General features: G+C 38.7%; 1 protein-coding gene and 1 long non-coding RNA gene across 4 annotated transcripts; both read right to left on the reverse strand.

Moving 5' to 3' along the window:
• Positions 1-193: 193 nt before the first annotated feature.
• On the reverse strand, positions 194-14503 carry twf1b (twinfilin actin-binding protein 1b). Of its 3 annotated transcripts, none has more exons than XM_042318589.1 (9): positions 14370-14503; positions 13353-13430; positions 12713-12891; positions 11840-11935; positions 11236-11340; positions 6713-6838; positions 4081-4231; positions 3773-3894; positions 194-2294 (listed from the first exon to the last, which is right to left on the reverse strand). In XM_042318589.1, exons 1-9 carry the CDS (start codon positions 14392-14394, stop codon positions 2130-2132), a joined length of 1047 nt encoding a protein of 348 aa, XP_042174523.1. In that variant the 5' UTR covers positions 14395-14503; the 3' UTR covers positions 194-2129. The 3 variants fall into 3 exon arrangements, with proteins under 3 accessions (XP_042174523.1, XP_042174524.1, XP_042174522.1); XM_042318590.1 differs by lacking the exon at positions 194-2294 and adding an exon at positions 3544-3629 and having other exon boundaries at positions 3719-3894; XM_042318588.1 differs by lacking the exon at positions 194-2294 and adding an exon at positions 3544-3683 and having other exon boundaries at positions 3719-3894.
• Positions 2808-3384, reverse strand: LOC121845977. The gene is made up of 2 exons (XR_006082952.1): positions 2991-3384; positions 2808-2854 (listed from the first exon to the last, which is right to left on the reverse strand). It is a non-coding gene; the product is annotated as an uncharacterized LOC121845977 (long non-coding RNA).
• Positions 14504-24544: the final 10041 nt, after the last annotated feature.

Genomic DNA, 24544 nt, shown 5'->3' on the forward strand with positions numbered 1-24544 from the left:
ACCCTTACCACTGGTGCCAATGAGTGGGATTACAACGTGATGGGAAATGCAGATTTGGCCTACTATTTCCCCCTTCACTGCCAACTCTATTCAGAGAGCAATGCTTTATTCAGTAAGCTCACACCTCTCCGTGGTCACTAAACTTGCATAGTAGTTCTGCTACTAATAATATATCAGGCAAGAAACAAATTAGTGAATGGAATTTAAATATTTTTATTTATTTCATTTCCTTACACAATTTAATTCATAGAAAAAACACATTTGAGACATTACATAACATGATCGTTTCAAGGTACTAGGACTCCTTCAGAATTACATAATGTCATAGTAATCTAGTACAGCATGAACATGTCATAGTGGTTTGCCTTTTCATGGAATCAGTAGACAGATTCTCCATGACATTTTACCTGGGAATCACAGTCCCTTCCCTTCATTGTGGTTGTAATAAACATCACATGCGTACACACACTGTCACGTGAGGAAAGACCTGCAGCATTGTGGTTGAAAAGCATTGCATATTATGTGGGATTAATATCACTGATGTGAAATGCACAAACGAGCAACCCTGATTGACATACAGGTCTGCGTCTGAAATGGCACCTGGGTCAAAAGTAGTGCACTATATAGGGAATAGGGTGCTTATTCTGATGGGTTCTGGTCAAAAGTAGTGTACTATATAGAGAATAGGGTTCCTATTCTGATGGGCTCTGGTCAAAAGTAGTGTACTATATAGGGAATAGGGTGCCTTTTCTGATGGGCCCTGGTCAAAAGTAGTGCACTATATAGGGAATGGGGTGCCATTCCGGACGCACCCAGGCACTCTCTCTCTCACACAGACCGACAAACAGATAACGGTTGACAGTCAACTGATTCAGGCTGTGACCTCTCAGTCGCAGAACACCACACACACATACAGTACATCACAGACCTAGAAAAATACTTTCTATAGGATTTTTCATTCTTCAGTAAAAGAACATGGAAAGAGAAATCTCTAACTAGATTTTGGACTGACATGTAATCATACAGTTGTTATGGACATGGTAGTGGTAGTACAAATTAGATGCATACAGTAAAATGTAGGCTTCTTAACAACATCCACAGACCCACACATGGCCTCTCTTCTCTCCCAAATCAAGCTTCTACATCAGCATGGTCCTATTCATTAGGCACACCATAGCTAAACGTTTTCAAACATTTATCAACGGAAAGCGAAAACAAGCTATTCTTATTGGACAAGTCTAGGTGGTCCCTCTCTGTTTTCTCCATTTAGTGTCACATGAATAGAACTCAGTCCTCAACTCTGATCCTGAAGGGCTAGCGGTTGTGGAACAACATTCTCTATTGATTGACTTTACACAAGGCATTATAGAACTGCTACAACATTGTCGGCATTGAATCAGCACTAATAACAAGATGAAGTGTTCAGATCAGTATCACATGCTCACTAGAAAAAAGGTCTTTCCTCTCACACACCTCCAGAACCTCTAGCTCTCCAGGACCTCCAGAACCTCTAGCTCTCCAGAACCTCTAGCTCTCCAGAACCTCCAGAACCTCTAGCTCTCCAGGACCTCTAGCTCTCCAGGACCTCTAGCTCTCCAGGACCTACAGAACCAGGATTGGGAACCATATATCTTAAAAACACATCCAGCTCTCCAGAACCAGGATTAGGAACCATATATTTTAAAAACATTGTCAAATAATATGAGAAATAAAAAACATTAGCTATTATAGCTCTAAAGGGAAATGTTCACTCTCTCTCTCATCATCATGAAAACACAGCACCGACTGTCTGTCTAAATAACAAGCTACTAATGTAAGTAAGTTCACAGGTTTGAGTGTCATGGCTTATATTAGTGTGGTGGTCTGTGTGTGCATAGTTCATATAGTCTACAGGCTGGTTGTCTATGAGGTTAAAGGGCATTAGGAGGGATTCATGTCAATGGTCTATGTCCTACATGGAACCCTATCCCCTATATAGTGCACTCCTTTTAACCAGAGCCCTATAGGCCCTAGTCAACAGTAGTGCACTATAAAGTGAATAGGGGGGCCATTTGGGAGTCAACCAGATAAAGGGTTCTTATATACTAAGTGGAATGTTCCATTGTGGACTAAAATGGAGGGGTGTTTTATTAGTCTTCTTCGCCATCCCCTGGTGGTCTAGTGATCCGGCGCCCCCCTTTCTTCCCCGCGGGGCCTTTAGGTTTGGGAAAGGCCTGCTTGTGTGCGTGCTGCTTAGGGTGGACCTCTTCGTACATGAATTCTGCGGTGAGCTCATCACCGTTATCAATCTCCAGCTAGGGGAGGGAATCAGAATGCATCAGTTAGTAGGGATACTAATAGGAATACAATAAATCCCATCACTGAGGGGCAAACTAGACTTACTCTAGAAAAAATACAAGGCAGCAAAAATCCAGTCTACACTGGCATAATGTTACAGTCTTTTCACAGGGGTGTTTTAAACTGTTGAAAGTCACTCATGTGACTCACTGCAGTGAACCTGAGTTGTATTAATTAGGTACCAAATAATATGGGTTAAAGCAGAACTAAAACCCCACGTATTTTTGGTCAGACCCTTATGTTTACGCAGTCTGTCCACGAGAGATCAGGTTCCAAATGAAAGAAAAACAGACTGAAATGGATGGACTATCTGACTTGATATGAATATAATGTGAAGTGCATGTTTAAATGATCTGTTGCAAAACATTTAGCTACAGTGTGATATAATGAATATGACCGAGCTCTTACCTTTTTGGCTATCTGGATGTGCAGGTTGTAGTAATGAACATGACCCAGCTCTTACCTTTTTGGCTATCTGGATGTGCAGGTTGTATAATGAACATGACCCAGCTCTTACCTTTTTGGCTTCTTGGCAGGTTGTATAATGAACATGACCCAGCTCTTACCTTTTTCTATCTGGATGGGCAGGTTGTATAATGAACATGACCCAGCTCTTACCTTTTTGGCTATAATGAACATGACCCAGCTCATACCTTTTTGGCTATCTGGATGTGCAGGTTGTATAATGAACATGACCCAGCTCATACCTTTTTGGCTATCTGGATGTGCAGGTTGTATAATGAACAAGACCCAGCTCTTACCTTTTTGGCTATCTGGATGTGCAGGTTGTATAATGAACATGACCCAGCTCTTACCTTTTTGGCTATAATGAACATGACCCAGCTCTTACCTTTTTGGCTATCTGGATGTGCAGGTTGTGTAATGAACATGACCAAGCTCTTACCTTTTTAGCTATCTGGATGTGCAGGTTGTATAATGAACATGACCCAGCTCTTACCTTTTTGGCTATAATGAACATGACCCAGCTCTTACCTTTTTGGCTATCTGGATGTGCAGGTTGTATAATGAACATGACCCAGCTCTTACCTTTTTGGCTTACATGACCCAGCTCTTACCTTTTTGGCTATCTGGATGTGCAGGTTGTATAATGAACATGACCCAGCTCTTACCTTTTTGGCTATCTGGATGTGCAGGTTGTATAATGAACATGACCCAGCTCTTACCTTTTTGGCTATCTGGATGTGCAGGTTGTATAATGAACATGACCCAGCTCATACCTTTTTGGCTATCTGGATGTGCAGGTTGTATAATGAACAAGACCCAGCTCTTACCTTTTTGGCTATCTGGATGTGCAGGTTGTATAATGAACATGACCCAGCTCTTACCTTTTTGGCTATAATGAACATGACCCAGCTCTTACCTTTTTGGCTATCTGGATGTGCAGGTTGTATAATGAACATGACCCAGCTCTTACCTTTTTGGCTATCTGGATGTGCTGGTTGCTCTCCACAGTATCGATGAGAGGGTTCTTACAGCTGGAGTAGAGCATCCTCTCTCTGATGCTACATTTATACCCCGGCATGGAGTAGATGAACACTACAACACACACAGCAAACCACTTTAAAATACCACCTTATCACATTGTTATTACATTTAATTAACATAATACAATTATGAATAAGAGTAGATCAAGCTAAAAAATGATTGTGTAGTATAATATTAACGTATAAAAAAAAGCATGCCGTAATATCTTCTCATAATGTTTTAATGTGTTGTCTTTACCTGTAGACTCGAGGTAGTCTCCCTCGTGGGAATGCTTGTACAGGAAGAAGTGGTATCGGGCTGCATCCTTGGGGATCCTCTTGGGCAGATCCTTCAGTTCTGTAGGAGTGGTGCTGGACAGCTTGATACACTCATTCCTAAAATCTATCTCCTGTTGATACAGATGATGATGCATTTCTTCAAAAAACAATCCTCAATAAGCTTTGTAATGTAAACCATCCAATACAATAAGCTTTGTAATGTAAACCATCCAATACAATAAGGCTTTGTAATGTAAACCATCCAATACAATAAGGCTTTGAGTATCATGTAACATGGTGCCAGTTAGTTAGTTTGTGTTATAGCCATCACATTGTAGTCTTCTATGGCAATTCTATGGCATTGTTGAATCCAGAAACATGCTGGTCAGAGACACCTACTGCTAATGAAACAACACACTGATTGTCTGTCTCTGTGCTCTAATAAAAGGAGGTGACACTCCAGACAGTACTGACACTCACCAGCTGTACTTGTTGGTTCTATTCTCTCTTAACTGTTCCAGATACTGGATGGCGTCTCTCTACGATACTATACTTTCCTATATTATTATATACTATGATGTATTATACTATATCATTCCATACTATATTATTCTATACTACACTATATTATTCTATACTATATCATTCTAGACTATATTATTCTATACTACACTATATTATTCTATACTATATCATTCTATATTATTCTAGACAATGATGTACTATACTATATCATTCTATACTATCCTATATCATTCTATACACTATGATGTACTATACTATTCTAGACTATATTATTCTAGACTATATCATTCTATATTATTCTAGACAATGATGTATATACTATATCATTCTATACTATCCTATATCATTCTATACACTATGATGTACTATACTATTCTAGACTATATTATTCTAGACTATACTGTATTATTATATATATATATATATATATTTATTATATATATATATATATTATATAGTATACTATGATGTACTATACAATTCTATATCATTCTATTCTGTACTATATTATTTTATACAATACCATATCATTCTATACTATATTATTCTCTACTATATTATTATATTCTATATTATTCTAGACTATAATATATGATTATATACTATGATGTACTATAATATATCATTCTATACTATATTATTTAATACTACATTCTATACTATATTATGATATACCATATTATGATATACTATGATGTACTATACAATTCTATACTATATTATTTTAGATTATATTATTCTATATTATATGATTCCACACTATACTATAAAATGCTATACTATATTATGATACACTGTGACATACGTATTCTATACTATATTATTCTAGACTATACTATATTATTCTAGATTATATGATTCCATACTATAAAATTCTATTCTATATTAATATATACTATTTTATGATACTATGACGTACTATTCTATACTATATCATTCTATACTATATTATTCTAGACTATACTATATTATTCTAGATTATATTATTCTATACTATATTATTCTAGACTATGATGTACTATACTATATTATTCTATATCATTCTATTCTGTACTATATTATTTTATACAATACCATATTATATTATACTATATTATTCTATACTATATTATTATATTCTATATTATTCTAGACTATACTATATTATTCTAGACTCTACTGTATTATTCTAGATTATATTATTCTATACTATATACTATATGATTCTATACTATATTATTCTAGACTATGATGTACTATACTATATTATTCTATATCATTCTATTCTGTACTATATTATTTTACACAATACCTTATCATTCTATACTATACTATTATATTCTATATTATTCTAGACTATACTATATTATTCAAAACTATACTGTATTATTCTAGACTATAATACTATTATGTACTATACTATATTATTCTATATCATTCTATTCTGTAACTCTGTAATTCTACAATATACTATATTATTATATACTATGATGTACTATACTATATTATTCTATATCATTCTATTCTGTACTATTATTTTATACAATACCATTCTATACTATCACATTCTATACTATATTATTATATCTAATATTATACTATTATACTATTCTATACAATAATATGATGTAGCATACCATATTATTATATACTATGATGTACTAAACTATATTATTCTATACTAGTATATAGTATTCTCTACTATAATATTCTAGAATCTATTGTTCTATAATAGTGTACTATACTACATTATATCCTATATTATTCTATACTACTCTATGATGTACTATACTTTGATGCATTATACTATATTATTATACACTATGATGTACTATAATATATTATTCTACACTATGATGTACTATACTATATTAGTATATACTATATTATGATGTACTATACTATATTATTGTACACTATGATGTACTGTAATATATTATTCTATACTATGATGTACTATATTAGTATATACTATATTATGATGTACTATACTATATTATTGTACATTATGATGTACTGTAATATATTATTCTATACTATGATGTACTGTAATATATTATTGTATACTATGATGTACTATACTATACACTATGATGTACTATACTCACCAGCTGTACGTAGTTGATCTTCTTCTCTCTGAACTGTTCCAGAGCCTGGATGGCGTCTCTCTGCATAGGGAAGGCCACGCCCGTCAGAGTCTGTTGCTTAGTATCCACACTGATGTCTGTCTGTACCTGGACGGACACACATGGTCACTTGGTGTTGTTTTAACTAAATCACCAGGCTTTCTTTCTGAGAAGGGCCTAGGCCCAGACTGATGGTCTGGAACTAAAATAACACAACAACAAAAACAGTCATTAGGTGTCACACACACAAAGACAACCCCAACATTGGTCACCAGGCCGTGGTTTGAGAAGGGCCCGGGCTAGTCTAGACTCACTACTATAACAGGAAGTCTATCCTTACCCCAATTTTGTGTTTGTGTCACCAATCATTTGCAAAAGATAAAACAGAAAGATACATTCTTGAAAAGGCACAAAAAAACATATTTAACTTTAACTAAAAGGAATTTAACTAAAAGGAATTGATAAAGCTTGTGGTAACATTTAAAGTCTTACATGGAACAAAACAATCTCAATGTGATATGAGATAAATAAACTGTTCTGAATAATATATCCAATAATAATAATAATATAATGATAATAATATCATAATGATAATTTTATCCAATATAATATCCAATAGAAATACTAATAATTGAATAACATCAGTATGTAAAAGGTCTACACTGACCTTTCATGTGTTAGTACAGCCCTCATAACATTCACACTCCTGACATGCCATGTTCGGCTTGACTGAATGAGATTGCCACTGACCTGTTCATCTCTTGTACCTAAAGGATTGGGCTGCTGTTTTTTCATCCATCTACTTATTACAAGGAACGGGTCTCTCAGCAAATGAATAATAAATATCTGAAAGCCTCTTTACTCGCATGTAGATTAGTGGATAATCATCTTGCCCACACAGCTGGTGATTGGGAAGGGGATCTCAATATAAACCTTCCCAGTTGGTTGAGGCTACTGTATTTGTGAGGGTGGCTCTATGAAATAGGCCTATAGGGCAGATGAAGAATGACCCTGTCCTTTTATGGAGTCATGAGGGTGTATACACATCAAGCAATATAGTCCACAGATACCCTGGATTCCACATTTTGTTACGTTACAGCCTTATTCTGAAATTGATTAAATCGTTTTTTTCCTTCTCATCAATGTACTATACACACAATACCCCATAATGACAAAGCAAAAACGTGTTAGTACTTTGTTGAAGCACCTTTGTCAGCGATTACAGCAGAGTCTTCTTGGGTATGATGCTACAAGCTTGGCACACACGTTTCTGCACAGCTATTTTCAGGTCTCTCCAGAGATGTTCAATCGGGTTCAAGTCCGGGCTCTGGCTTGGCCACTCAAGGACATTCAGATACTTTTCCCTGCCACTCCTGCATTGTCTTGGCTGTGTGCTTAGGGTTGTTGTGCTGTTGGATGGTAAACCTTCACCCCAGTCTGAGGTCCTGAGCACTTTGGAGCAGATTTATCAAGGATCTCTCTATGCTTTGCTCCGTTCATCTTTGCCTCGATCCTGACTAATCCCCCAGTCCCTGCCGCTGAAAAACATCCCCATAGGATGATGCTGCCACAACCATGCTTCACCGTAGGGATGGTGCCAGGTTTCCTACAGACACAATCCTGTCTCGGAGCTCTACAATTCCTTCGACCTCATGGCTTGGTTTTTGCTCTGACATGTACTGTCAACTGTGGGACCTTATATAGACAGGTGTGTGCCTTTTCAAATCATGTCCAATCAATTGAATTTACCACAGGTGGACTCCAATCAAGTTGTAGAAACTTCTCAAGGATGATTAATGGAAACAGGATGCACCCGAGCTCAATTTGAAGTCTCATAGCAAAGGGTCTGAATACTTATGTAAATAAGGTATTTCTGTACTTATTTGTAATACATCTGATAATAAAAAATAATTTAAAAAAAACGTTTCAATTTGTCATTACGGACTATTGTGTATAGATTGCAGAGTTTAAAAAAACATTTTTTATACATTTTAGAATAAGGCTGTAATGTAACAAAATGTGGAAAAAGTCACAGGGTGTGAACACTTTCCGAAGGCACTGTAGGCATATTGGCATAGGTAGCTCCACTCCACTCCACCGACACAGGTAGCTCCACTCCACTCCACCGACACAGGTAGCTCCACTCCACTCCACCGACACAGGTAGCTCCACTCCACTCCACCGACACAGGTAGCTCCACTCCACTCCACCGACACCGGTAGCTCCACTCCACTCCACCGACACCGGTAGCTCCACTCCACTCCACCGACACCGGTAGCTCCACTCCACTCCACCGACACCGGTAGCTCCACTCCACTCCACCGACACAGGCAGCTCCACTCCACTCCACCGACACAGGCAGCTCCACTCCACTCCACCGACACAGGCAGCTCCACTCCACTCCACCGACACAGGCAGCTCCACTCCACTCCACCGACACAGGCAGCTCCACTCCACTCCACTCCACCGACACAGGCAGCTCCACTCCACTCCACCGACACAGGCAGCTCCACTCCACTCCACCGACACAGGTAGCTGCAGCTACACTCCACCGACATAGGAAGCTACACTCCACCGACATAGGAAGCTACACTCCACCGACATAGGAAGCTACACTCCACCGACATAGGAAGCTACACTCCACTGACATAGGAAGCTACACTCCACCGACATAGGAAGCTACACTCCACCGACATAGGAAGCTACACTCCACCGACATAGGAAGCTACACTCCACCGACATAGGAAGCTACACTCCACCATAGGAAGCTACACTCCACCGAAGCTATATAGGAAGCTACACTCCACCGGTATAAGAAGCTACACTCCACCGGTATAGGAAGCTACACTCCACCGGTATAGGAAGCTACACTCCACCGGTATAGGAAGCTACACTCCACCGGTATAGGAAGCTACACTCCACCGGTATAGGAAGCTACACTCCACCGGTATAGGAAGCTACACTCCACCGGTATAGGAAGCTACACTCCACCGGTATAGGAAGCGACACTCCACCGGTATAGGAAGCTACACTCCACCGGTATAGGAAGCGACACTCCACCGGTATAGGAAGCGACACTCCACCGGTATAGGAAGCGACACTCCACCGGTATAGGAAGCTACACTCCACCGGTATAGGAAGCTACACTCCACTGGTATAGGAAGCTACATTCTTAGAAAAAAGGGTTCTAAAACGGTTCTTCGGCTGTCCCCACAGGCTAACCTTTTTTGGTTCCAGGCAGAACCCTATGTGAAAAGGGTTTTACATAGAACCCCAAAGAGTTCTACCTGGAACCAAAAGGGTTCTACCTGGAATTAAAAAGGTTTCTTGAAAGAGTTGTCATATTTAATACAATTATTATTTTTTTTAATAATATTGGGACAGCAGAAGAACCCTTTTAGGTTCCAGATACACTCTCAGAAAAAAAGGTGCTATGTGTTTTTGGTGAAGTAAATGCACATGCTATTTTTACTATGCTTTACAGTGTGAATGTTTAGTTGGGAACGATAAACCTTTTAGTATGAAGTCTGATGGGTATACAGAGATGAATAAATAAACCAAATGGACTGGCAGAGAGGAGTTATCTGGTCTAGTCTCCTCCAGCCTACAGGGACAACCCATATCAACCTGCTGAGACTGTTTGTTTCATGGAGTGTGGGTGTGTGGGGGGGGGGGAAATTGGTTCTTCTATTCTTGTGGAGACTGAAAATCCCCAAAAGACCCCACAAGGATAGTAGAACAAGGAAAATTATCCCTCGTTGGGACATTTCCCACATCCCCATGAGGATTTAGGGTTAGGTTTAGGGTTGCAATTAGGGTTAGGTTAAGAGGTTGGTGGTTAGATTTAGGAGCTAGGTTCAGGGTTACGGTTCAGGTTAGGGAAAATAGGATTTTGAATTGTTGGCCCCCCATGAGGAAAGAAGATCAAAACGTGTGTGTGTGTGTGACATCATCACACCGATATAAATAGAAAAATGCCTCATAGTATTATTATGAATGCATGCAGCCAGGGGGATCTGGGGCAGAAGTTGGGCTGTTTAGTCTAGTGTGTAAACATCTTTCCACTTCATTGATCTGTTATTGATTGCCTGCTGTAAATTGCTCGATGCCTCTCTCTCTCCACTAAAGCCTAATAATTTAAAAAAAAATCCAAACGTGCTAGCTGCAAAGTACTTTGTTGTGGAAATTATGTGTGTGTGTGTGTGTGTGTGTGTGTGTGTGTGTGTGTGTGTGTGTAAACTCTTAGAAAAAGGGGTTCCAAAAGGGTTCTTCGGCTGTCCTCATAGGAGAACCCTTTTTGGTTCCAGATAGAACCCTTTTTGGTTTCATGAAGAACCCTCTTTCAAAAGGGCTCTACAAGGAATCTAAAAGGGTTCTACTTGGAACCAAAAAGGGTTCTTCAAAGTGTTCTCCTATGGGGACAGCCGAAGAACCCTTTTAGGTTCTAGATAGCACCTTTTTTCCTAAGAGTGTATGTACATCTGTGTGTGTGTGTGTCTCTCTACCTCACTCAGTTTGATCTGCCTCAGCTCCTCCTCAGCAGCAGTCAGTGGTTGTGGAGCAGCCTGTGCTATCAGGTACTTCCTGTACCCACTCAGCGACACATCATCCTGGGGAGAGAGAGGACCGTGAGAGAGGTGGACTGGAGGTCAGGGTTCACATTTAGAGTAGCAGTGCTTATATAGGATCCTCTCTTCACTCCCTCCCCAGCCTCCCCCCAATGCTGCAAAGAGTGAAGTGAATTTATTAAACCACTTCCTTGTTGTTAAATGACCCCACAGCTCTCCAAGGCATACATAATATTAATCATTAAAAGAAAGTTTTAAAAAATAGCATTTTCTCAAAAAGCTATCTACTCTATTTTTTGTGTGGTGTTTAATTATTTAAATCTGTTCCTTTCAGTTGTCCTTAAAGGATTCCATTTTGTTTTGCGTTGGATAATTTGTCATGAGGGAATGAGGGACAGCATAAACATGTCATGATGTCACCTAGCGACAAATGGCGCAACCAACAGCGACTTTCCTTGAAACGTTATTGCCAAAACTGCAAGCCCACTTAGGCCAATAAGCCAGAAAATAATGAGGAGTTTCTTCAGATTTGTCAACATACCTCCACTGTGCCAAATATTTCATCTTTAATGTGTCCACCCCCAAACTCCTTCTTCAGTGTAGCTCTTGTAGCAGCATATAACATCTTCTGTCTAACCTATAGAAGTGGGAGGAATTCATGTTTTTAGTACTGCACTAACAGCTAAATATGACTGTAGGTTGCAATCTAAACAAGAACACAATGCTATTTCATACAGACATCTCAGAAACATTGACCATTTTGGTTGTTTCATTGAGGTTTGGGATGGAAGCCAGGTTCATGCTTCCTGCTAGCTAACATTAGAATTGCAAATATGCTAGTTTAGCACAACAATAAGCTAGCCTTTTTGCTCAACAGTCTCTTCAAAATGTTGGCATTAGCTAAGCATAAATAAACACTTTTTTCAAATGGGGGCAGCTTTTGAAATACTTATATGAACCATAAGAGGATTTTCCTTTATCTAAAAACCTGTTTAAAGTCAACAGTTCTCTCACCCAGTGGTAAGGCTTCCTCCTCTATAGTTAGCTAACCACAGACCAGATGTGTGTTTGAAAGCAGCACTGTGTGTGGCCTGTTACATTCTCCCTGTTGTGCTTTACCTGTAGTGAGGACTAGACTGTGGGTTCATAGTTCTCTAAAGAGAGTCTTATTGTAGACAGTATTCTGGCTTATTAGACTATGGAATAAACAGAGAGACTTTTAAATGCCCTAACGGACACCATGACAGTTGTGTTCAGAAGGTGAAACAGTAGTTTAAGTGAAGTAAAAACTGTCATGTCTATGGCATTCCAGAGGTAGTCTTGACTAACAACAAAAAATAAGAGAATTTGCTCCCAACCAATATATTGATAAATGAACAAAGTCAGAAAGAAACAGATAAACATATCAACATACAGGTGAGCGGTCAGGTGACCAGGCCAGGAAGATCCACTCATATCCCTGGTTGTTAGTAGAGTCCAGCCTGTACAGGAGATAGGAGGGCATGTCCTCCTGTAGGAGAGGCAGCACATAGGCATCATACTCCTGGTCCCACTTCTTAGACACATGCTTGGTGCCTCCCAGCACCAGAGTCTCTGGAATAACAACAAGGAGGGACATGGTGGATTTATTACAGTGATATACAATATGTAACTATGGGAACAGGTACATATCAACATACATCAATTCTGTTCTGTCTTTTCAGGTAAGATATACAGTATCTGAGATTGCAGTAAAGGCAACCAACCAACAGATATCTTACAAATGACATGAAGTGTAATAACTAATACAGTACAATACAATAAAGCACACTGCAATACAGTACAAGACAGTGAAATACAATTCAGTACAATACAATCTACTTTTCAGATCACAGTATGTCTTCAACATCACAGTAAATATAACCAGTTGTAACCAATCAACAAACTACTGAACTTATCTTTTTACCCATTGATCATGTTGCATACAGCGATGGGTAGGACTCATCTCTGATCAATAGGTGTGATTGAGTTGATCAGCTGTAGGCTAGGCAGCTGTAGGCAGGCTACATACTCACCCATCTCAATGACGACCTTCAGCAGGCGATAGGCTCCGTTCCTCGCCTTAGCAAAGACGTCTTTCACTTCCTCCGCAGCTGTGAAGTCAAAGCAAGCAGTCACCTTTTTATTCACACACATTGGCTCAAGAGAGACGTCGGTTATTCATACAACAGGGACATTCAGGGAACACAAGCATGGGGAATAGCCTATTACCTAACAGTCAAGTGTAGAATATACTGGTCAAATGAAATATGGATTGGTGTGTTTATCAAAAAATGGTTTCAAGAAAAGATTAGTACAGGCAGCTGATCTATCTTGGGTCATTGACTATAGTATAGAGACAGAGAATGAACGTCAAGTATTCAAGACGCATAAGAGCAAAACCAAAAACAGCAATGACTTCAATGTACCGTAATTGTATAACACTTTGTCGTGCCATGATAAATAAAGATAGCTCTGATAGCCTACTGGCCAAAATAGGTGACCCACATTTTACTAGACAGTCAGTTGTTACATAAAAATCGACACAGTTGCATCAAACGATATCTCATCCCCAAAACAAACAAACATCAAAAGGGCAACAGTAATCTTGGCCATAAATGTCACCCAGATTAACTTTAGGCATTTGATGAATGGGCGGCTTGTTCCCTTGTAAAAGACCTTTGAAACACGCGTTACAGACCAGAGCCTGCTGCAGCAGCACGGGGCTTGAGGACAAACTGCTAGTGTTTATGCGGCGTAACAATCTCAGTTGAATCGCAGCAGCACGACCATATTAGTACAACGCATCGCTGAATACACTTGTCATAGATTCTTCTCATTCGCCCAGTGCACCGTGAAGCCCGAAGCAACTTCCACAGAGCAGAAAGCACTGCTTATTCTCGCTGATGATGCAGAACGACACACATACAACATTATTTTTTCCGTATGACTTTAATCCTTTTAAATCAAATCTGTCATGGACGACGATTGCATCGTCTATTCCGTTGTGGTTTCAACAGCTGGAGACAATAAGCAGAAATGCGCGTGTTTACCTTGTATGCCCGTTTGATGGGACATTATGTCTGTCTGCTTTGCTTTGGGTCGCCCGGGCCGGTAGATGACTGAAGGGAAAGAACAAGGAAGAAGAAACCGAACTACAGTAACTTGACCTGCCTCTAGCTGTGATGTCATCACGCAGCAGCAACTGTATCATGTGACGATTGAGCAGTAACGCGCACGTAGTTGATCCGTTCCGATGTTGAATACTACTACTACAGTATATTATCATTATTATTATTATTACTAGGTCTCTCTATGATACAGTGTTTTTCAATCATTCATTTTTGGTTATGATGAGGAGGAGAATGTGTACAATTGAACTGATATTTACACTTTCACAGAGCACCAAACACACTAAGACAGTTGTGAAGAGAGCATGACAAAGCCTATTCCCCCTCAGGAAACTAAAAGATGTGGCCTCAGATCCTCAAAAGGTTCTACAGTTGCATCATCGAGAGCATCTGGTTGCATCACTGCCTGGTACGGCAACTGCTCAGCCTACAACTGCAAGGCACTACAGAGGGTAGTGCGTATGGCCCAGTACATCACTGGGGCAAAGCTGCCTGCCATCCAGGACCTCTACACCAGGCGGTGTCAGAGGACGGCCCTAAAAATTGTCAAAGACCCCAGCCACCCCAGTCAGACTGTTCTCTCTACTACCGCATGGCAAGCGGTACCGGAGCGCCAAGTCTAGGACCAAAAGGCTCAACAGTTTTTACCCCCAAGCCATAAGACTCCTGAACAAGTAATCAAATGCCTACCCAGACTATTTGCATTGTCCCCCCCAACCCCCCTCCCCAACCCCTCTTTTACGCTGCTGCTACTCTCTGTTTATCATATATGCATCGTCACTTTAACTATACATTCATGGACAGACTACCTCAATTAGCCTGACTAACCTGTGCCGCCGCACATTGGCCACCCGGACTATCTGCATTGTGTCCCTCCACCCACCACCTGCCAACCCCTCTTTTACACTACTGCTACTCTCTGTTCATCATATATACATAGTCACTTTAACCATATCTACATGTACATACTACCTCAATCAGCCCGATTACCCGGTGCCTGTATAAAGCCTTGCTACTGTATAGAGCCTCTCTACTGTTATTTTCAAATGTCCTTTTACTGTTGTTTTATTTCTTTACTTATCTACTGTTCACCTAATACCTTTTTTTTTTAACTTAAAAATCGCACTGTTGGTTAGGGCCTGTAAGTAAGCATTTCACTGTAAGGTCTACTACACCTGTGGTATTCGACACAGGTGACAAATACACTTTGATTTGATTTGTTATACAAATCAAATCCATTACTATTACTATTGAACAGATGAATAATTGTCATTCAACAAATAGGTCACGACAACAACTATCTCATTCTAATATCTGAATTGTATCCTATCTATCCAGTATAACACTGCTCAATACCAATACGCCATGCATACTGCAATAGGCCTTCAACCCCTCAAAGGATTTATATGTTCTCGAACTGTCAGAAGAGCTACAGCTCCTAGGAGTTTTACACCACAGATTCCAACTAAAACGTTGGGTGTTGCCACGTTTTCCTCAGCAGCTACTAATCTAGTGGACCTGCTCAGATTCTACCATGTCATTTCCCCCTCGGATTCATAGCAGCCGTGTGGTTTGAAGCTTTACCTCCACACACTCCTCTTGCAGTCCTGGATCCACAGAGGCAGAGCAGGGTAATTTTAACCCCAGGGAAGGAGTGCTCAGGGTGGGGCACCTCCACCACACCCTGCCCCAGAGGGAGACCTGCTATTACTGCTGTTCTCCTGAAGGCAGAAGGACAGAGTGTAGTACAGTCACAGTCATGTAAATGGGTTAGACTCATAGACAAATATATTCAAACTACTATAGATAAGATCGGATGGTTTGTCAACGGTTGACTGTGTATTAACAATGACAGGCACTTCATTGTTTGGTTGTTCACTTTGATTAGTGTGCCCGGGAGAAATCTGTTTTCATACCTACTGATAATATAGCTTGAAACTAAATATATCAGTCTATTAAACACAAAAACAACTTTTTAGGTGAGAGTTTTGGCAGCTATATTCTCCCCTACAGTACCCAGTTGTCCCTGTCATACCTCATGTTGGTGTTTCAACTCCAACACTACTATGTCCACCACCATACAGTACAGTCAGAGTTTTCAATAGTCCTTTCAAAAATGTCAGTTCCCTCCTAATCAGAATATGCTTTAGATTCAGAACAATTCATTTTGTGATTCAGAAGGAATGTTTCAACAGAAATCGTGAAAGGGAATCATAAACAGACCAGTGTACTCAGTGGATGTACACAGTAAGCCTCTTACAGTGGATGTGTCTGCATGTCCACTATATGGGAGTGTCCCAGATGGCACCCTATTCACTTTATAGTGGACTACTTTAGATCAAAAGTAGTGCACTATATAGGGAATAGGGTGCCATTTGGGATATACTCATTTGTCTAGTCATTATGTCTCTCGTTCTATTACAGTAGTAGTTCATGTTAAATTACTGTACAAATCAAAACAGTAGTATCTAAGCATAGCCTTTAAAGTCAACTGTACCTCACGTGGTCAAATGCTTTGAGTAAAGCGATAGTAGTGCAGTCATAGGTTGTGGAGTTGCTGCCAACTTAGGCAGGACAATGGGCGGGTTCGAGGGGATCACTTTTGTCAAGTCAGTGACCATCGTTGGTCACTGCCTTTCAAAGTGTGTTGCATTATGGTTACATTGTACGACTTGCGACTTCATGAACTTTACAAAACTCATGTGATCAAAGGTCATGCAGTTTTTGATGAAGTCGTCTTTAGGTCTCTGCAGTTGCTTTCATGAGTCTCTAGAGATTTTCTATAGGCATTCTCTCTCGCCTCATAAAAACATTGGCTGCGTCTCAGTCTATATAATAAGTCTGGCAACACAGAAGATTGGCAAACATACAGAAAATTGAGAAATCAGGTAACTAAACTAACCAAAAAGAAGAAGAAACTACTATGGAACACATATACATGATTTAAAGAACAATAGTAAAAAGCTCTGGAGTACCTTAAATCAAATTCTAGGCAGAAAAGCTCATTCAGCTCCACCCTTGATTAGGGCTGATGGCTCATTCAGCTCCACCCTTGATTAGGGCTGATGGCTCATTCAGCTCCACCCTTGATTAGGGCTGATGGCTCATTCAGCTCCACCCTTGATTAGGGCTGATGGCTCATTCAGCTCCACCCTTGATTAGGGCTGATGGCTCATTCAGCTCCACCCTTGATTAGGGCTGATGGCTCATTCAGCTCCACCCTTGATTAGGGCTGATGGCTCATTCAGCTCCACCCTTGATTAGGGCAGCTCCATGGCTCATTCAGCTTGATTAGGGCTGATGGCTCATTCAGCTCCACTTGATTAGGGCTGATGATTAGGGCTGATGGCTCATTCAGCTCCACCCTTGATTAGGGCTGATGGCTCATTCAGCTCCACCCTTGATTAGGGCTGATGGCTCATTCAGCTCCACCCTTGATTAGGGCTGATGGCTCATTCAGCTCCACCCTTGATTAGGGCTGATGGCTCATTCAGCTGATGGCTGACGGCTCATTCAGCTCCACCGTTGATTAGGGCTGATGGCTCATTCAGCTCCATTCAGCTCCCCTTGATTAGGGCTGATGGCTCATTCAGCTCCACCCTTGATTAGGGCTGATGGCTCATTCAGCTCCACCCTTGATTAGGGCTGATGGCTCATTCAGCTCCACCCTTGATTAGGGCTGATGGCTCATTCAGCTCCACCCTTGATTAAGGCTGATGACTCATTCATATCAAACCCTTTGATTTTGCCAACCAGTTTTGTTTTTGATGACAAGATTAGCAAACAACAAATGCTGAGCCTTTATATTCATGCATAACTGTAACGGTTTTCTTCCTGGGAAGGAGAGGAGGACCAAAATGCAGCGTAGTTCGTGTTCAACATGTTTAAAGAAAGACGATAATGTGAACACTACACAAATACAAAATACAAAAGAACGAGACAATAACGGACCAAATAATGAAAGACAAGCACTGTGGCTTAGGATTCCGCAGAGTTAGTGTGGAAGAGGTGAAACAATTATTGCGATCTATAAATAAGGACAAACCACCTGGAACCGACAACCGGGATGATAAATGACTGAGGTTGGTAGCGGAATACAGGCTGACTCCTTTGCGACTCCTATTTGCCACATCTTCAATCTAAGCCTAGAAGACGGAGTGTGCCGTCAGGCCTGGAGGGGGGTAGAGGTCCTTCCGCTGCCCCAAAATAGCAAAGCACCTGTTAATGGTTCAAACAGAAGACCGATCAGCCTGTTACCTCTGCTTAGCAAACCTTTTGAAAAATATAGTGTTCGACCAAATACAATGTTATTTATACGGAAAACAAATGAACAACAGACTTTCAGCATGATTATAGGAAGGGCACTCATCACGCTCGGCACTGAAACAAATGAACAACAGACTTTCAGCATGATTATAGGAAGGGCACTCATCACGCTCGGCACTGAAACAAATGACTGATGATTGGCTGGATAATAATGGATAATAATATGTTGTGGGAGCTGTTTTGTTAGGCTTCAGTGCAGTCTTTGACATCGTTAATCATAATGTATTACTGAAGAAACAGGTGTTTTGTTAGACTTCAGTGCAGTCTATGACATCATTGATCATAATGTATTACTGAAGAAACAGGTGTTTTGGATTAACATCCTCTGCCTTATCATGGTTGGACAATACAACACAGAGGGATTTATTTAATAGAAGCCTCTCTAATGCAAATTCGGTGTACAAATGTGGTGTACTGCAGGGCAGCCTGCTTGGACAATTATTGTTTTTGTGTTTACTAATGACCTTCCACTGACCTTGAATTAAGCCCGTGTGTCTATGTACGCTGTCGACTCAGCCATATACACACGTCGGCTGCAACTGTAAAATAAATAACTGACACCCTTAATATAGAGCTCCAGTCAGTTTTAGAATGAGTAACTAGCAATAGGCAGGTGCTAAATATCTCAAAAACAAATCACTCGCTCAACCTTAAACCTCACCTGGATCTATTATTGAATAATGTGGCTATTGAGAAAGTTGAGGAGGCTAAACTGCTGGGTGTCACCCTAGATAGAAAGCTATCATGTCAAAACATATACTCAATGGTTACTAAAATGGGAAGAAGTATGTCCATGATAAGGCGTTGCTCTGAGTTCTTGATATCTCAGTGAACCAGACAGGTCCTACAGACCCTCGTTTTGTCTCACCTGGACTACTGCCCAGTTGTGTGGTCAGGTGCGGCAAAGAAGGTCATAGGTCAATTGCAGTTTGTCTAGAACAGAGCAGCACGTATTGCACTCAGATGTACACAGAGGGTGAATGTCAATGACATGCATGTCAATCTCTCCTGGCTCAAAGTTGAGGAGTGATTGACTGCATCACTATTGATCTTTGTGCAAGGTGTCTATGTGTTGAAGGTACCCAACTGTCTGTTCAAGCAGTTGGAACACAGTTCAGACACTCACCGGTACAACACAAGACATGCAACCAGAGGTCTCTTCACAGTCCCCAGGTCCAGATCAGAGGCTGGGAAACACACAGTTTTAAACAGAGCCATGACTACATGGAACTCTCTGCCTCCCCAGGTCACTCAAGCTAGCAATAAAACCAGATAAAAGAACACCTTACGGCACAACATGGACTGTGAAGAAACACACAGACATTTTGATGCATTACATATTGTATTATGTATTGTATTATGTTATGTATTGTATGATGTATTGTATTATGTATTGTATTGTATTATATATTGTATTATGTATTATGTATTGTATTATGTATTATGTATTGTATTATGTATTGTATTATGTATTGTATTATGTATTGTATGATGTATTGTATTATGTATTGTATTGTATTATATATTGTATTATATATTGTATTATGTATTGTATTATATATTGTATTATATATTGTATTATATATTGTATTATGTATTGTATTGTGTATTGTATTATATGTATTGTATATATATTGTATTGTATTATGTATTGTATTATATATTGTATTGTATATGTATTGTATTATGTATTGTATTGTATTATATATTGTATTATATTGTATTGTATTATGTATTGTATTATGTATTGTATTATATATTGTATTATGTATTATATTGTATTATATATTGTATTATGTATTGTATTATATATTGTATTATGTATTGTATTATGTATTGTATTATGTATTGTATTATATATTGTATATGTATTTTGTATTGTATTATGTATTGTATTATGTATTGTATTATATATTGTATTATATATTGTATTATATATTGTATTATATATTGTATTATGTATTGTATTTGTATGTATGTATGATGTATTGTATGTATTGTATATGTATTGTATTATGTATTGTATTATATATTGTATTATGTATTGTATTGTATTATGTATTGTATTATATATTGTATTGTATTGTATATATGTATTGTATTATATATATGTATTATATATGTATTATATATATGTATATATGTATTGTATGTATTGTATTGTATTATTTTGTATTGTATTATATATTATATATTGTATTATATATTGTATTATATATTGTATTATATATTGTATTATGTATTTATTGTATTGTATTATATTATGTATTGTATTATGTATTGTATTATATATTGTATTATATATTGTATTATGTATTGTATTGTATTATATATTGTATTATATATTGTATTGTATTATGTATTGTATTATATATTGTATTATATATTGTATTATATATTGTATTATATATTGTATTATGTATTGTATTATATATTGTATTATATATTGTATTATGTATTGTATTATATATTGTATTATATATTGTATTGTATTATGTATTGTATTATATATTGTATTGTATTATATATTGTATTGTATTATGTATTGTATTATATATTGTATTATATATTGTATTGTATTATATATTGTATTATATATTGTATTGTATTATGTATTGTATTATATATTGTAATATGTATTGTATTGTGTATTGTAATATGTATTATTTATGTATTGTATTATATATTGTATTATATATTGTATTATATATTGTATTGTGTTATGTATTGTATTATATATTGTATTGTATATGTATTGTATTATGTATTGTATTATGTATTGTATTATATATTGTATTGTATGTATATATTGTATTGTATTATATATTGTATTATATATTGTATTATATATTGTATTATGTATTGTATTATGTATTGTATTATATATTGTATTATATATTGTATTGTATTATGTATTGTATTATGTATTGTATTATGTATTGTATTATATATTGTATTATATATTGTATTATATATTGTATTGTATTATGTATTGTATTATATATTGTATTATATATTGTATTATATATTGTATTATGTATTGTATATGTATTGTATTATATATTGTATTATATATTGTATTGTATTATGTATTGTATATATGTATTATGTGTATTGTATTATATATTGTATTATATATTGTATTGTATTATGTATTGTATTATATATTGTATTATATATTGTATTATGTATTGTATTGTATTATATATTGTATTATATATTGTATTGTATTATGTATTGTATTATATATTGTATTATATGTTGTATTATATATTGTATTATATGTTGTATTATATATTGTATTATATATTGTATTATATATTGTATTATATATTGTATTGTATTATGTATTGTATTATATATTGTATTATATGTTGTATTGTGTATTGTATTATGTATGTGATAGGTGGTTGGGATACCACTGTGATACAGTTTGTGTTTGTCTCGCCTGTCTATCTCCAGGTAAATGCACTAGCTGTGGGTTTCTCTGGATGGGAGCGTCTGCTGAATGGCTAAATTGTCATGTAAATGTAGTGCTATGTATATTTATGTATATTATGGCTTTTATTTGTTGTGTTGTTTCCTGTTTGGACCCCAGGAAGAGTAGCCGTTGCCTCAGCAACAGTTAATTGGGGATCCTAAAAAACACCAAATACTGAATGGGACTCTATTCCCTCTGTAGTGCAAAACCTTTGACCAGGGCCCATAAGGCCCTTAAGGCAACACTTGAATAGTCTGATAAGATTTCCAGAACATCTATAGATCCACTGTACTGCCTCATTCATAGAGGTTCACTGTTTTACTCCCCATCTATTTCCTCCTGTGTCAACCTCCTGTGTCAACCTCCTGTGTTAACCTCCTGTGTTAACCTCCTGTGTTAACCTCCTGTGTTAACCTCCTGTGTTAACCTCCTGTGTTAATAACCTCCCGTGTTAACCTCCCGTGTTAACCTCCTGTGTTTCTCTCTGCCCTGACAGCGTTTTAATTTGTGGCTCCTTCAGTTAGGATTCCTGCCTGTCTGCTTTGAGACAAGGAAATGAAGTGCAGTTTGTTGTGAAGGTGCGTGGTAATGTACTGTTTGGACTCATTGGGATATCAAGACACTTGACTGGTATTATAATAATGCAATGACAATATTTGTTTTTTTCATCTCCAAATGTCCTGTGTAATCTCTTCATCATTATAATCATGTATCTTCCACTGTGGAGCCAAATACTACCAACTGCCATTGTTTATTTATCTTCATACTGTAACAGAATACATTTGTTTCTTATTTGTTGTTGTTGTAATGCCAGTGTTTTCAACCCTATTGATTCTGTGGTGTGTGGAGTTCTCAGCCACTAGATGGCGACGTCCTCATAGTTGTCTGGAGTTCTCAGCCACTAGATGGAGACGTCCTCATAGTGTGTGGAGTTCTCAGCCACTAGATGGCGACGTCCTCATAGTGTGTGGAGTTCTCAGCCACTAGATGGCGACGTCCTCATAGTGTGTGGAGTTCTCAGCCACTAGATGGAGACGTCCTCATAGTGTGTGGAGTTCTCAGCCACTAGATGGAGACGTCCTCATAGTGTGTGGAGTTCTCAGCCACTAGATGGAGACGTCCTCATAGTGTGTGGAGTTCTCAGCCACTAGATGGAGACGTCCTCATAGTCCTCATAGTGTGTGGAGTTCTCAGCCACTAGATGGAGACGTCCTCATAGTGTGTGGAGTTCTCAGCCACTAGATGGAGACGTCCTCATAGTGTGTGGAGTTCTCAGCCACTAGATGGAGACGTCCTCATAGTGTGTGGAGTTCTCAGCCACTAGATGGAGACGTCCTCATAGTGTGTGGAGTTCTCAGCCACTAGATGGAGACGTCCTCATAGTGTGTGGAGTTCTCAGCCACTAGATGGAGACGTCCTCATAGTGTGTGGAGTTCTCAGCCACTAGATGGAGACGTCCTCATAGTGTGTGGAGTTCTCAGCCACTAGATGGAGACGTCCTCATAGTGTGTGGAGTTCTCAGCCACTAGATGGAGACGTCCTCATAGTGTGTGGAGTTCTCAGCCACTAGATGGAGACGTCCTCATAGTGTGTGGAGTTCTCAGCCACTAGATGGAGACGTCCTCATAGTGTGTGGAGTTCTCAGCCACTAGATGGAGACGTCCTCATAGTGTGTGCCACTAGATGGAGACGTCCTCATAGTGTGTGGAGTTCTCAGCTACTAGATGGAGACGTCCTCAGCCACTAGATGGAGAGTGTGTGGAGTTCTCAGCCACTAGATGGAGACGTCCTCATAGTGTGTGGAGTTCTCAGCCACTAGATGGCGACGTCCTCATAGTGTGTGGAGTTCTCAGCCACTAGATGGAGACGTCCTCATAGTGTGTGGAGTTCTCAGCCACTAGATGGAGACGTCCTCATAGTGTGTGGAGTTCTCAGCTACTAGATGGAGACGTCCTCATGTATGATATTGTTGCTGGAGCTACAACAGATCTTCCAGACCACAACACTGGCCAGAATATATAGAGAGCAGATGTGTCTGTGTTGTTGCTGGAGCTACAGCAGATCTTCCAGACCACAACACTGGCCAGAATATACAGAGAGCAGATGTGTCTGTGTTGTTGCTGGAGCTACAGCAGATCTTCCAGACCACAACACTGGCCAGAATATACAGAGAGCAGATGTGTCTGTGTTGTTGCTGGAGCTACAGCAGATCTTCCAGACCACAACACTGGCCAGAATATATAGAGAGCAGATGTGTCTGTGTTGTTGCTGGAGCTACAGCAGATCTTCC

The sequence above is a fragment of the Oncorhynchus tshawytscha genome, unplaced genomic scaffold (assembly GCF_018296145.1).
Source record: "Oncorhynchus tshawytscha isolate Ot180627B unplaced genomic scaffold, Otsh_v2.0 Un_contig_588_pilon_pilon, whole genome shotgun sequence".
NCBI classification, from domain to species: Eukaryota; Metazoa; Chordata; class Actinopteri; order Salmoniformes; family Salmonidae; genus Oncorhynchus; species Oncorhynchus tshawytscha.

Excerpts from the sequence above, each read along its gene's own strand:
- twf1b (XM_042318588.1), bottom strand. The coding sequence starts at position 14,394 with ATGTCCCATCAAACGGGCATACAAG. Across the intron at positions 13,431-14,369 it reads CCATCAAACGGGCATACAAG|CTGCGGAGGAAGTGAAAGAC; the intron begins GTAAACACGCGC and ends TTGACTTCACAG. Across the intron at positions 11,936-12,712 it reads GGTCACCTGACCGCTCACCT|GTTAGACAGAAGATGTTATA; the intron begins GTATGTTGATAT and ends CCACTTCTATAG.